General features: G+C 42.8%; 1 protein-coding gene across 3 annotated transcripts in view; it reads right to left on the bottom strand.

Annotated features, from left to right (window-relative positions):
- Positions 1-5,844: 5,844 nt before the first annotated feature.
- The window catches only part of grid2 (glutamate receptor, ionotropic, delta 2), a 476,444-nt gene continuing 466,564 nt past the window's right edge, over positions 5,845-15,724 (bottom strand). The window contains exons 16-17 of one of the 3 annotated variants that reach the window (XM_084359835.1): positions 11,551-11,822; positions 8,871-9,069 (exon numbers count right to left, since the gene is read on the bottom strand). In XM_084359835.1, the coding sequence (XP_084215961.1) occupies positions 8,964-9,069; positions 11,551-11,822 (378 nt within the window). In that variant the 3' untranslated portion in view covers positions 8,871-8,963. Of the gene's footprint in view, positions 9,070-11,514; positions 11,823-15,724 lie in introns of all 3 variants that reach the window. The other 2 variants (XM_084359836.1, XM_084359834.1) reach the window with 2 other exon arrangements.

Below are 15,724 nucleotides of genomic sequence, written 5' to 3'. Positions count from 1 at the left end.
GTTGCCAAGAAGCCCCAAGAAGGTAGGTGAAGTTAAACTAACAATGTTTATAGATATAAAAAAAAAACTTCTTGGAGGCACGCACTGCTGTGTGAATATCACTGTCGCGTGCGGGACTCCTTCTCTGGTGTCTCGAGGCGCGGCGTCGGTTTAAAAAGCGGCACGCGTCTGGGAGCCCCCCTCCTCGCGTTGGTCGCGTGTTGACGTCCAATGAGAAGTCTCGGTAAAGCCCGAGAGAGGTGATTATGGTCCCCCGAAGCCGGACTGTTTATGATAACGTTACAATTTAAGGAGCGTATAACGCAAGGGAGGTAAGGGGAACCTCCCACAGGACGCACGTGCATGGGGTGGTGACGCTCGGAAGGTGAGGAGCGTGGACAGCGCGAGACGTGCGCAGCTTGGGATAGAGCTCCTACCTGTGCGTGTGTCAGTCACATCTCAGCCACCGCACTTAAGTTTGTATCGCAAAAAAACCTGATTAGTTGATGTTTGTCACTCTTTTTGTGCGCGTCACACAGGCACCAAATCAGTAAGAGGTATTTAAAGGAAGTCTTCAACTCAAAGCGTGGAGCTCCATCTCAAAACAAGCCAATACATTATTCTTAAATATAGAAAACAACAGTTCTTTTATTTCTTTCATTGAACAGTGACACACATGCATGGAAGATGTTGCGTTGATTAACACATTTGAGGGAGGAAAGCCTGAAAATAAACTTTAGGCTGCAGTAAAAAACTTAAGCAAAGTCAGCTGGAGTAAAAAAATATATAAATGTTGCGGCTCCTGGGGCTCGCGCGCTCATTGTCGATTCATTCATTCGAAGATCATTCTCCAGTTTCCATTTTTCTTTTGTGGCGGCTCTAAAAACCCTTTTGATCCGGCTCTCGGAACGCCCTGTCGGTAAAAAGGGCTTCACAGGGAACGGAAACATGAGCAGGGGTCCCGCGCTCGACACTGTTTCCGTACTGACACGAGCGAGCTGTATGTGGCGCGCGGTCAACTGGGAGCAGTGAGGAGAAAGTACGCACACGCACGCACGCACACACACACACACACACACACACACACACACACACACTAGAATTGCATCTCTCACCTCATTATCAGATATTTAAAGGGGCACTATGTTATTTTGGAGAAGAAAATCAAACTCCGAATTTTAATATTTACATGACAAACTCTGAAATATTTATCTTTTCCATAACTGAATGAACAAGCTGTTCTCAGAGGTTGAAGCTAGACAGGTGGCAGGGTCCGCCACATATAAACAAAGTAAAACAGTAATGAAACTGTGTTGCCCTTTAAGGTCAGTTTGTTTATTCAGTTTATTCAGTCATGAAAACAAAGAGTTTTTTTTATTTAGTTTGTTTCAGCGTCACAACAAATCAGTGAATGTAGATCTTTCTCTTCTAATTAAAATTACTTACCCAAAAAACTACATAGTGCACCTTTAATTACAGCCGTGAACACAGGTGTTAAGGAAAGAGTGTGTAGCTATAGGAAGGAAAAAAATTGACAAATTATAGTTATTTAGGGAACCACCTGCAGTCTACTGATCAAAGCAGCCCTACTTACTGAGGTGCAAACTTTCGGCCTAGCCTGGCAAACGCACAATGGGCTAATTGCTGGGTGGAAATTGGCTATTTAACCTAATTGCCACGGTGGATTTAGGATGAGAAGGGTATAGCTTCAGTTATGTGTTGAATACAGTAGCCCAATGTATGCGGGACAATGATCAAGAGGGGCATCTTCAGCCTTCCTGTTACTGCCCCTACCGACAGCTTTGTTGGCATTAAAGGTGCACTCTGTAGTTTTTTGGGGAAGACATTTTAATCAGAAGAGAAGGATCTTCATTGTTTTTTTATGCCTTATCAAACTAAATGAATAAACTAAATAAGCAAACTGAACATTGTTTTCATGCTGTTTTACTTTGTTTATATGTGGCGGACCCTGCCACCTTTCTAGCTTCAAACAGTGTTTTTGGGGACCTTATTTCCCTCTGAGAACAGCTTGTTTATTCAGTTTTGGAAAAAATACATATTTCTGAGTTTGTTTCAGTATCTAATATGAATATTAAAACTATGAGTGACTTTCTTCTTAAAAAAAAAACAACAACAAAAAACTACATAGTGCCCCTTTAATTGACCCAATCCCCAAAATTCAGGCCCAATGAAAACGACACTATAAGCACTGGGATTGGACCCTATCTATATTGCAAACATCACAACTTTGATAGTTTGTATGAAAGCTACAATTTAAAAAAATAGATACAAAATATGGGTTTTGGTCCATATTCTAAGATACCGAGCCTCATTGTGGCCAAAAACCTAATTCGCGTGAAGAAAACACCCATAATTTCAGAGATAACCCTGCATCAGTCTTTTCTATTTTTTATTCATGTATTCATCACGGGGACGTCTTGCGGGCAAGAGGTCTGGCGCCGAGCGTTCGCCCCCTCTTCCCACCTACAAGCCCCCCACCCCTCCCCATCCAACGGGCCGGGCCGGGCTCCTGAAGCTACCGACAGGTTGGATATTGTAGCTGGCGATTATTAAAGTGTCGCAGCCACAATGGAGACTCTATGTTCCATTGGTCACGCCTGGGGGGCTCCTCGAGGGAGAGGAGAGGAGGAGGAGAGGGGGGGGTCCCATTCCGATGCGCGAGAGGAGTCTGCGTGCTGCCGCTTCTCATTCCCATCTCCTGGGAGACCGGGGCGCGACAGGCACGAGACTGGAGTGAGGGGAGCTGGACAGGGACCTCAAAACTAAAACCGAGGCCTCTCCTCAACACACTAAATCCAGGAGGTTGTTGTTAATGTTGTTTCACCAGCAACACGAGGCACTCAAACCTTTCTTTGCCATGGAAACAAAAATATCAAAGATCATAAAGTTATTGAAGTGCAATTTATTTTAGATTGATCTGTCTTCTCCTTATCTCTGTGTTTCTGTAAAATCTGATGCCTCTTCACTCTGATGTTTTCTTTTTTTTTACTGTTAATTATCTTGTGTGGCCTGCCCTCTTCCAGGTCACCATGGCGATGCCTCGGCCTGGATCCACACACTTTACATATATTACATAATTTGTATCAGATATTCTGTCAATGCAATTTGTAAACTGTGATTTTGTGGTTCTGTTCTGTACATGCGACATCTACTGTATTGCATGTCCTGGGAGAGGGACCTCTCTTCTGTGGCTCTTCCTGAGGTGTCTTCCATCTTTTTTTTATTTTTATTTCTCAATGTTATAAGGTTGTTTTTTCCACAGTATGGCAAGTTCTTCCTCACTCGACTCCAGGGTCTAAGGACAGAGGGTGTCGTTTGCTGTACAGATTGTAAAGCCCACTGAGGCAATGCGATTGTGATTTTGGGCTCTATAAATAAAATTGATTAGATTTTTAGAAAGAAGTGGTGGAAGGTAATAATAATAATAATAATTGAAATATTACAGCATAATTAAGCAACATGTACATCTTTATTTAGTTGCAAGTTACTCGAAAGAGTGCATGATGTTTTATTATGGATTCATTTAAAAAATTAAAGTCACCCCAAACAACTGCAACTTTAACTTTATGCATTTTATGGACTTTTACTTATAATTGATCACTCTATATTTCTGTTATTGCAACTAGATAGTTTATATTTCTGACCCCTCAGCAGCTTAGTCTGTGCTGCTTCTCTGATGAAACTTTCAAAAAAGTTTTAAATGCTGGTAGATGCTCAAACAAAAAGGAGGACAGGATGACATTCAGCACAGGTTTGTTCTCCATTCCCTCTTTCAAGTCCAGACTCAGAGCTTACTTTTATTCCCTAGGCTTTTCAGTCCTCCCAATGTGGCTGATTTTTGACCTGAGACAGTGCACTTGGGTTCTGTATCTGCGTCTATGAGCTCAGTCCCTGATGTTTATGTCTGTATTTCTTGTGTTTTTTAGCTTCTTACTCTACTATATATACTTTGACTTTCTGACTTTGATCCATCCCCTGCTTCGGCTCACTCGCATCCAGTCAAATCAAAAGCACCACCAGCATCTGATGAATTAATTTCTTCCATTTATTTTCAATAACTTTGCCAATATCTTGTGAGTCAAGCCTGAAGAAGTGCAGGCAGGTCTCTGACAGGGGGGGGGACTAAATAGTGCCACTCCCTGGTTGAAGTTGAGAACTGCGATGTAGTGCTCCATTGAACTTGAAGACATGCTCAGCAGCGTGTCTATCCAGCTGTTAACAGCAGTATACAGGCCTTTGAAGTGATAACCTATTTGAAGTGAAAGACACAAAAGCTTAGCTCGTGTTTGAACTTATAATCTACTGCACACGTAAAAATATTTCAGGTCACCCAATACATATTTAAGAAAACTTATTTTCTCCTTAACTTTCACTTATGTTGCCTCCTCGAACCTATTAGGTTTAATCGTTTGCAGCTACAAGGGCTACAAGATGAAATCCCTTCTCATCCATAATTAAATGACCCCCCGCCAGCATTAATCAATTCTACTTGTGTGTATTTGTTCAGGATCGATTGGCCTGAATAAATAAAAGGTCCAAATGAGACTGTAACATGCAAGTCAACAAACCCCCCCGAAGGCAAGGTTAGTCATTATTGCAGCTTCGAACCTTTAAACTGGATTTTTCAAGGGGGAAACATTCCTCTTTCGTTGAATTATTTTCACAAAAACAAAATCAGATGCCCCATGTTGCCCAATTATACATGCTGTTAAGAAATGGTAATTACATAAAAGAGAGCGTGAGGGGGGAAATATGGAAAAAAGCTCTGCAGGTAGAGCAACGCTGTCTTGAGGAAAGCACGACTACTTACCGGTATCAGGGTCAACTTACCAGTAAGACGTGGCAGAATCAGTAACCATTTCTATTGGAAAAGAAGGCGAACGAGTGCTGTGGAGAGGGAAAACTTTGCCAGATATCAAGAAAATTAGCTTTAAGTAGTGTTCTTTTAAGATTGTTGGAACTCTGTTCACCCAAAGAAACCCCCACTTATTGGTGCTTTACTTTGAAATATTACTTTCATGAAAGCTTGGTCTAAAAGTGAGGCAGATTTATCTTTTTCTTTTTTTTTCAGTAAATTTACAGATGTGTAAAGTGAACAGAGAAAGGACATAAGAAATTTAGCATAAGGGGAATACTTAACTCTGTAGAGCCATTTCTGTGTTAAATTACACATAATCGTGAAAAGTAATTATTTACAAATTGCTGATAAATACCATAAATAACATAATATTTCTGAAATGCACCACTTTTATAAGCTCAGTCGCTAGAATAAAAGGCTGGGCATTGTACATTTCTGCAAACCACAGATGTTAATATTGTATGAGTCAGACGTATCATCTAAACATTCCTGCAACAGTTGTCATATCACGTTCGGATTACAGGAAGAGGGCATGGTGGTGGCCTGATTCCTGGGAGAGACAGATGCCATTTCAACATTTGTAACTGTGAAACTAGTAAAAATACTCCAGGACATTTTGCAGCCGCATTAGTGACAACAAAACAGGACATTTTTGACATGACATCAGATCAATTTGCAGCAGAAAAGCAGCTTTTTCGAGTGAGGTGTTGGAACAATTTCCAGACACGTTTGTGGCAACAGAAGCAGGAAAACCATAACATCATCTTTTGCTAACCCCAAGTGGCTTTAGCCTTCACCTAACCACACCACCAGCACCGTTCTGTTGCTTCTCAAAAATTAAAAAAATGACCATAAAGAAACGTAAAGCTGCAAAACAAAGACATGAAAAGCTTCAACATATCTGTGGTATGCAGAAACGCACGTTGCCAACATTGGGTTGGGTTGCCGTTTGTCTACATTAGCAAAAACAACAAATACCATCCCACTGTAGAAAACCTGTTTATTAGACAAATTATACACAGAAAGCTTTGCCACTTGTAACAGAGGCCCCAGTTTGTTCAGTTTTTGAATAATATGCAACACATACAACAAAATAGGCCTATATTAAATACTGTACATCATAAATTTTTGAAAATTATCAAGTAAAACCTGTAGTTCTATGTATGAAATTAAAAATGTTAACAGATAGCGCAAGAGCAAGTTTGTGCATGCTTTCTTTTTAATCAACTTGCCAACTTTTTGTTATTTAGCCAGCAAATAATAAAATGAACTCAGGATGACGTGAGAAAAGCAGAGCTCGCGTTGATGTGTCTGATGGCGACCATGGGCAGAACAAGGGAAAAACCAAATGCAATAATGTGACTGCTAAACTCAACACTAAAGCTCGTCATGATATACTCTTTTCTTTTTGTTAAACAAAAATAGCATCAACATGTAAAATATACATTTTTATAATGTCTCTTTCATTTATACTAAATAAAACCTTTTATCTGTGTCCTATTTGTCATTCAATAGCCATACTGTAGCCTAATATAAGAAAAGAATGCCTAAGAATGCTTGCTTCAAAACACTGTGGCTTGACTGAGTTCTCTACGCACAACATTTTGCAGTTTTAGTTCTTAACGATAACAAACTGAAAACTTGTTCTAAACAACTAACATTATCAATTATTAATACAGTGTTAGTGAAAAAGATTTGGTTCCATTTTACCACCCCACCCCCCCCTCCTAATCCACAAAATATTCCTTTAATGCTTCTTACTGTATCGTTCCCCTGCCCCACCCCCGAAATGCACCTTAATGGTCTCCTTTTAATTAATTGGCACTTTAAAAAAACAAGTTATATAAACAGTACCCTTAACATTACAGATATGAAATAGAAGTATATTTCGGACTCATCTCGTAAAAGGCAGCCATTGGGGGTTTTTCCGATGGCCGTTGACTCTTCGTCACATTCCGATGACCCTGAAGCACAACCACTGATTTTTGCTGCTCTAAAATGTTTTTCCAGTCCACGGTGATGTTTTGGGTTTCGACTGGAAGTCGGGAGGGTACAGCTAGCTAGTTGACATATAAGGCCTGTACTGAAGATGCTGTTGCAATGGCTTCTCCTCAAGACAAAATAAACTCCATTTCACCACCTGAACCTGATAAGAAGTGATACGTGACACAACCTTACAGAATGAGCTTTTATCTTTTTAACACCCGGGTCATGGCGGCACTAAATTAAGCGAAAGAAATAAAAAAAGAAACAAAACAAAATTAAAAGTTTGAATGACTTAATGATGCAAAACCAGAGACTACAGCACTCATTTAGCAGTTTTTCAAAGTTTGCTGAGAGAAAAAAACAAGTAGACAGCTCAGAACAATGTTATTTTTTGTACTTCCTGACCAAAACACATTCCACGCATTAAAATCTATTTTTTTTCAAAAACAAAAATCAATAAAAGACATATAATAAGCATAAGCTTTTTAAAGTCTTTCGGCTCGTCTTTTATGTTTTTTTTTTCTTTAAGTTGTTTTTCGTATCATCCCTTTTTGCTATCCCTCTGAGAGTCTGATTGGAGGATCTCACCTTGACTTGAAAAGCAGAGAGCACAGTACAGGTGAGAAAAGAAAAGGTCAGATCTACATACAATCACTTACAGGTCTGTGGGCACTGGTACAGTGCAGTGGGATTGACAAAGAGTCTTTTAATGTGCATCAAAATGGTGAAAACAGTTTCAGGCTGATGCACCAAAATGGCAGAAATAGTTAAAGATCGACGCACCAAACTGGTGATTCTACAGTGTCATTTTGTTGCACTGTCATGGCATTTCAGCAGTTTCCAGACCGGATGCACCATGATGGCGTCAGCATGAGTTCAAGCTGTAAAGTCTTAGGTCTAGGCAGGCCACCGTGTGGACACCATCTTGGAGATGATTGGACATTTAGTACCCCAGATATTTGTGAAACAACACCAGAGAACAGAAAACTCAGTATGGACTCCCACATAGTGAAAAGGCAGAGTAAAACTGGAGAAGTGGAATCTTCCAATATCCACTGAGATGAGACCTTTTCAAAACTACAAGGAGCTGCTGTATGTATTCCCAGGGCTACAGACGAAACTATTGTTAAATATGCCTTCACAAAATAACTGCCCCTTAATTGCTTAGTAGTGTGAGCCCCTTTGACTTGTTCGGTGGTTAAATGCACCATCAATGGCAGCCCTGGTGCTCACAGGAATATCCAAGTGTTTCCTGTGGTTGGAGAAGTACAAACTAAACCCTCCGACGAGGGGTTTAGATAATAATAGTCAGGTCATTTCAGCAGATCTCCTTTATATGAGGCAGTCTTCATATCATAAAACAGAAACAATAAAAAAGAGATCCCCTTTCACACATATCCCCCAAAATAATCCCCCAAACAATCACAACAACAACAACAACAACAATAAAGCAAAGATTCAGGCCCCCCCCCCCTTACCCCCTTCCCTTTTTGCACCTCACCAGCGTGGTTTGCAGGAGGATAGGAACCCCCAACAGACCTCCACCTCCTTCGTCTTCTCCACGTACATAATGGACACCCCTGGAAACACCCAAGCAGAAACTGAAAACATAAAGATTCCTATGTACACGGATCTCTATCTTCTGACTTTTTAGCTCAGCCACAATGTATTTGTTCTACCATCCCATGACCGACCCTAGCCACCTCGCCTCCTCCTTCTGCTCTACCTCCTCCTCTTCCTCCTGAACCATCCGTATCCTTAGCAACTCCTCATATAGAGGTGCCCCTGTCTGGATCGTTGCCATATCCAAAGTTGGGTCCTGGACCTGTGGGCTGGTAGGGGATGGAGGACATTGTTTTAATGGGGCTGCGGAAGAAGCCACCGTTGGGGGCCCTCTGCCTGAAAGGGCCCACCCCGCCAGTCCGGTGGTCCTGGAGGACGCCGCCGCCGCCACCGAAACCAGCGGAAAATCCAGCAGCGGCTTTGGCAGAGAGGCTGCGGCTGAGGGTCTGGATCTGCTCGGGGATGAAGGTGGTGGTGGTGATGTGGGTGTTGCGGAAGTCGCTGATCTGCTCGAGTGCCTGGCGCGCGGCCGGCAGCGCATCCATGTCAAGGGGTGTTAAATCGACGGAAGAGGTGGAGAACTGCTTGTGGGGGCTTTCATCCTCGGTGCACAAGCTGTTAACCCGGCGGTGTAGGTGCTCCAGGTCGATCTCCTTATCGTCCTGCAGGTGGGGAGGGGCAGGGAAGGAGTAGGAGTCGGACGGAGAAGAGGAAGCGGTGATGGTAAATGGTAGAAGGGAAGAAAAGGCAGTGAGGTGGGAATGGAGGACATCGGAAAGGAAGTATGAGAAGGAATAGGATGGGAGAAAGACCCAGGAACAGTGTTTAAGGATGGGAGAAGGGGATGAGGAAAATGGAGGAAGGAAGGAACAGGAGGAGAGATGGAAGATAAGAGGGATGAATGGAGAAAAGATGGATAAAGGAAGGAAAGGAGGTAAAGGAAAAGGAGTGAGGGTAGTGCAAAAAGTGTAAGGATAATGGAGATAAAAGCAAAGGAAGAGTACGGGTAGGGAGGATATATTTTGAGAAAGAGGAAGTGGACAAGGATGGGGTGTATTTGTATTCGGCAATAGGGATGTCATCCATCCGACCGGTGTAAATGGAAAGCAAGAGAAGAGTGTTGGACAACGCAGATGACGAGATGATGAAGGCGAGATGGCACGCACGTGGCCAAACAAAGGTTTTGGCACGATTAAAAAATGAGATTCAAGTTGAGGTAATTGCCGTAGTTAAGTGTGAGAATGAGAGAGAGTGTGACACGAAATAAGAGCAGTAAATAGATGTTTGGTGGTCACAGGGAAACGTGGATGTGACAGGAAGCAGGGAGAGCAAAAAGAGAGGAGGAAAAATGGAGGGAAGGATAGAGAAGCACACTCTGAGCTGTGGTCAGGATATTGAAAGAGAGAAACATACACACACTTCTACAAGGTTCTTTAAGGGAGTGCAGAGGATCTGGAATGCATACAGAAAACACACAGCCGTCATGCTGTGTGCTCTGCGATTCCAGGGTGCTAGGTCTACGTTCATATAGTAATTAGAGTTTAAAAACAACAGGTGTCCTGTTTCTTGTTACCTGTATTGCATTCTGGCCGTCATGCCAAAAAAAATTCACGTTGAGATTGACATCTCTTTTTCAAGTGAATTTTTTCCAGGCCACATACAGTTCAACTCTTACGGCTTATTTATCGACTGCATCGTAGAGCGTAGATGACTTAACTTCTATCAAACATCTTAAACAGCTTTAACAATCTTAACAATTTCACCTAAAGACAAAGCACATACATTAACTTGAGCTTTAACTTAACTTACGATATAAGTTAAATGAAACTTATTATTCACATATGAATAACTTATCCACAGAGTCTAAAGTATGGTGACACTCAGTAAGAGGTGTTTCATGCTTTTTACTGGATAGGAAAGGGTGGACAGTGGTGCAACGGAGCTGGGTTTGCAATGGATGAGGTGCGGATATAGAGAGGAGAAGGTTTAGGTGAAAGGTGCTGGAAGGTGCTGGAGAGAGTTTCCAAAACATTTTTTTTGCATTTTCCACACACACACATACACACACACGGGTGGCAATGTGCTTCTCTAGCTGTGTGGAGTCTCAGAGGCAGGTGGTGGGAAGTGTGGGGTGTTTCATTTTGGTGTTTGGACATATCGTTTGAGGAAAATCAAACAGGGTTTCGTGAGGAAGGAAGTCACATCATTTGGGGTACAGGTAGAGTTACTGACCGTGTCCTTCGGGTCTGGGGGGTCTGGAGGGGGCTCTGGACCTACTGTGTGTAGCTCAGGGACAGAAGGGACCGACGGCGGTGGCCCCTGGTTGCCACCTAAGGAGGGGACAGTGGGAGGAGGGAGAGGACGGGGGGGCGCTAACGTTTGTCGTGACACTATCATACACACACTGACGGTTTGCAAGGAGGGGGGGTATCCAAAGGGTACAGTTGGTATCAAAGAAATGACGGGAAGTGAAAGAGAAGAGTGAATCACAAATGGTCAGTCGGTTGCCTGTGAGAGGAGACTAATGGGTAACTATGAGGGCTGAACGAAAGGGAGGAAAAGTGGATGGTTTTTGTGGAACTAGTGGCAGGGCCTGAGTGCATTTGCTTTACTAAAAAGGAGACTGTTTTTCTCCTTTTTAATTCCCACTGTAACATTATAGTAACATAGCTAAAATAAGAAATCTTAAGGTCTGAAATGTATTTAAATATACATCTCTTGTCAAAGTCTAGACCACAAAATGGTTTTTGACTTCATTTTGCAATATGAGGTTTTATAAAAATCTCTATGTTAGTTAAAATAAATACTTTTGCAGGCTTATACCTGCATGCATAACTCTACAGTGCACGTTACTTTGACAGCCTGGTCAAAGATGAGATATTTTCCTTTAGACGGAGGGACAGCACCCTCTAATGGCAGAAAGGCATCATTGCACATATATTCAGCTGGCGTCATGCCAGCTATATAAATGTTCTTCAAAAGAGGTACATTTGGTTCCAGCAGAGAGCTTTGCTGCAACCCTGCTTCTAGGTGTCCATCATTTCTCTTATTGCATCATTCATATGTAATGACATTTCAAATAGCATCTGTCTTCAAGCATTACTAACCAATGATTTATTTTTATCCTCTATTGTATGTATAACCTTGGGGTGGGAGGTGAGGTGGTGAAGGTGGTCATTCTCATTTTGGGGGCGAGCTCGGAGGGGTTGGTGGGTTCATAGGAGTGCTGCACGATCAGGGCGCAGGGAATGTCGCAGCATGCTGGGGGCTGGTAATGGGTGGCGGTGGGGACATTGGTGTTGCCGGTGTTGGGGTTCTGGCTCTGGGTCTGACCACCCAGGCCGAGAGGGTGCTCGTTGGGGCTGTGAGGGCATGGATCGGCAGCTTGCCTGGCAGATGGGCCATCTGCCTGCGTCTGGTGCGAGTGTGTGACGTGTGTGAGCAAGAGGGACAGGGAGAGAGACAGAGAGAGAGGGTGATGGAGAAGAGACGTGGGGTAATTCATATAAATGTGTTTGTGTGTTTGTGTGCATGCAAGTTGAGTGGGAAGATTCAAACGAGCCAAAACAAACAAACAAACAAACAAACAAAAAAAAAAGAAGCCAAATAGACACACACAGGCAAACACACAGGCAGACAAACGTCAGACGGGGGCGGAGACAGAGAGGGGATGAGTGACAGACAAGATCAGGCAGATGGAGGGATGGTAAGGTGGAGGAGAGAGAGAAGTCAATTGGAGAGACAGACGGGTGGGGGGTGAGCGAGAAGAAAGACATGGCAGTCAGTCAGCACACACAGTTAAGCAGGTCGTTCTGTGTCGTGTCCCCAGAGAGACATTCACACAGTCGTTATATACCTGGAAAGGGGAGATGTTTAAATGCCATTTTGTATTGCTCTCTCCCTCTCTCTCTCCCCCTCGCCCGCTACACCCCTCAACACAGAGTACTTATCTACAAAAACAAAACAAAAAAGGCAATATGAGAGCTTTGAGCCACAGTGACACAGATCATTATATAGAGTTAGAACGAGTAGAGCGGCAGTTCCCGTCCAAAACCACAAAAGCTTCCGGAGGTCAGCTGTTTTCGGTGTACCAAATGGGACGATACACGGGGGAAGTGCCTGCTCTTCTCGTGCTAAATCTATGGATTATGTGAAATATCAGACACGGTCAAAACCACAGATGTTACCATTATGGAAGAGTTCTGACAGTGATTATTATTTCTCGTTCGTCAATACGCAGCATTATCAGTTTTGAATGTTTTGATTCCAATGGCAGAACTCTTTCATACAAACCTCTGGTAGAACATATATAGGCCAAAAAAGGGTAAAGCAATACAGCTGCCCTGTTATGAATGAGATGGGCCTCAGACACTCATCTGGAAATAGCTTGTCAAGAGATGTCAAAATTTAGACTAGCTTCCAAAGCATTGTTAAGGGCACCTTGGTCCATTTTTCCTTAGATATAGAGCGCTATCATTGCAAACATACCCGACCCAAAATGAGTTCAGATGCTTTTGAGCACAGTAGCAATCAAAAGGAAGATGACCAATTTCCAAAAGTGGAATATATTCGGTATATAAGAACCCTACTGCATTGTAGACACCGTTTACTTGAGTTAACATGTGAAATATCTCATGATAGCAGGGATGACTTGCAGGTAGACTGTCAATACACAGTTACACAACCCCTCCTTATTATATGTGCATATCCTCAATCATTATTCATTTCTCGTCATTGGTGACCCACATAAGTCAGCTCTGTGGAAAATGTGTGTATTTGTGAGCGTGTGAGCGTACGAGCCCGGTAGAGAAACTATTTACATCGAGAAGCGCACCCATATTTAACAATGTCAGCCATTCCACACAACACAGAACCACGAACACGAACATTGACATAAAGCCGACAGTCAAAAGCAGTTACCACAGCGTTACAGCAAACAGTATGAATGTAAAGGCATGTACAGACATATGTAAGTATGCATGTTTTAGTATGTATAAGAAACACAGAGACACATAGACAGCTTAGTTGTATTAGAGTTTCAGAAGTGGATTGTGGGTTTTTCATGTATGCAGGAAGCATGTGCGTAGGTGTGTGGCAGGTGGGGATGGTGTTTTCGGCCGCACACTCTCGATGGATGAACGTTGTCATGATCTGCGCAGGGTCATTAATGATTTTGAGTGAATCGCATCCATCTGGAGTTGTTTATGTCATTGAGAGTAAGATCTGATTCTTGACTGCTGCAGGTGAGAGAGGGGGAGGGACATGAACTGAAAACCGATGGTGGGGGGGTGGGGGGGATCATATGAAGCATGTCTTCAAACAAAACTGAGCAAATGTGCATCGTAGCATCAATGGGTTTCATGATATGACACAAAGTCTGAGCATTCGTTGTTTTGACACAAGCCTGACATGGCGAGATAAATGTGAGGCAATGATGACGTGTGCTCATGCACGTGACGGGGGCGAGCTCATCGGTGTGTGTTTGTGTTGCTGCAAGGGCGGCCATATTGGGGAAGTTGTTTGTCATCTTCAGAGTGGAAATGTTCTGAATAGAAATGATCAGTGTGCTTTTGAATAGATAATCCACAGGTGTCTGCGACAGGCGAGACCTAACTGATAATCCCTGTACATAAATGCTCATTTTAGATTAAAGTAAACTGGAGAGTTAAATTGTAAGCAACTTCATTTCACACCATTCTCATCACCATGTTGGTTCAAATGTAATATTACACTCAGAAAAGTTCAGACAACCATGCTGATATTAGTCTGAATCCTCTATACAGACAGTCTATATACAGTCATTGCGTTGGAGTAGTGCATCGGAAGCAGAGTCCTCATGCCAAGTCTGCACTCCCGATTCATATTCCTGGTGCCAGTGTATCTTGCTAAGCCAAGTTTTCGTGGCCCACGCATAAAGAGTGGGTCACCTGGCTTTTACTATTTAATGTGAACCTTGCAAAAAACGCAAAGGGAGCTGCTCTTGGCTCGATGCGATGTTCTCGAGCAGCGTTCACAGTCACCGCGACATCGAGACAGAGGCCAAGGAGTTCTTCATTTAAACTGACAGAGAGTGAGCCGTCTAGTGGAGTTAATTACCATCTTTATGGTTTGCTTCACTTTATTAATTTGACTTAAGGAAGTTGGTGCGACATTAAACACACTAGACTTACTCCATTGGCCATGACTAAGGCCAAATTGCATGCAGAGGCAGAGTTTTTCCCCAGTCGATAAAATGCAACATATGCAATTTATCTAATTAGCTGCTTTGAAGTTGACTTAAATTTGTCTTCCTTCCTCCACTGAGTCAGGACATGCTGCAGTGGTCCCAGCTTGACTCTCTCTCCTGTTCTCCTCTCAGCAACCATCTTTGCAGCTGGTCGCCCATTTGGAAAAATTCTGCACAGATGGTTTCAGATCTGAGTGTGGTATTCCCACTGTCTTAACATACATTGTGACAGGATCATTTACGGAAGACATAAGAAGTAGTATCTCAGCCAAATGAAAAACAGAAATTGTCAGTTTATAGGGCGTAGGTATGCTTTAAAGAAATTCATTCGTACAATCTGTTGTCCCGACCAATTCTGAAGGCAAAACAGTATCATGTTGTTTCAATGATATCAGTGTTCAAATCCTGCCTACTCCTTCACCTCCACACACTCGGCCACTCGCTGAGTAAAGTGGGTCGGAAAGGAGTGGGTGCAGGAGGTATCGGACGCTGTTTGATGATCTGACGAGCGCTTTGTTTGAAGCATACTGAGCCCTTCAGGTTCAGTGGTTACTCTGAGCTAACCTTGAGCTTAACCAATAGAAATCAATAAGTCAGTGCTATGATAGGGTGAGGGATCAATGTCAGGGGTCAACTATCAAAAACAAATACAGCTGACTGAGCCACCTTCATTTTCACCATGGAAGCAGCAACTGGGGTATTCAAATGATGCACTATTAGTTGTGCTTTAGTTGATTTGCTCCCATTGTTATCCAACACGTCGTTTTGTTTTGTCTTCAGATAAAATATAAGTCCGTCTTCTAAGCATAGAAAACGAAACAACTTGAAAGTACCTTTAACTGGAAATTAATTGTAATGAAGTGCACACTGTCATCCATATGCAACTTCTAAATCACTACCCCTGATTTCCACATGTCAGTTACGCCCTTGTTATGTAAAACCTTAAACAATATCTACACGGAGAATCAAAGACTATCACCGTTTAAATCCATGCTGTCCCTCCTGTTCACTGCTGCGACTCCACTCCTGCACTCAGTCAGGGGCTGATTCCACTGGCTGCTCTTTGTGGCTAATGAAGATGGCAGGGGGGC

The sequence above is a fragment of the Pagrus pagrus genome (assembly GCF_965226575.1).
Source record: "Pagrus pagrus genome assembly, chromosome: 8".
Lineage (NCBI taxonomy): Eukaryota > Metazoa > Chordata > Actinopteri > Spariformes > Sparidae > Pagrus > Pagrus pagrus.
The sequence above is the reverse complement of the archived record's forward strand: the minus strand, read 5'-3'. Positions and strand labels throughout refer to the sequence as shown.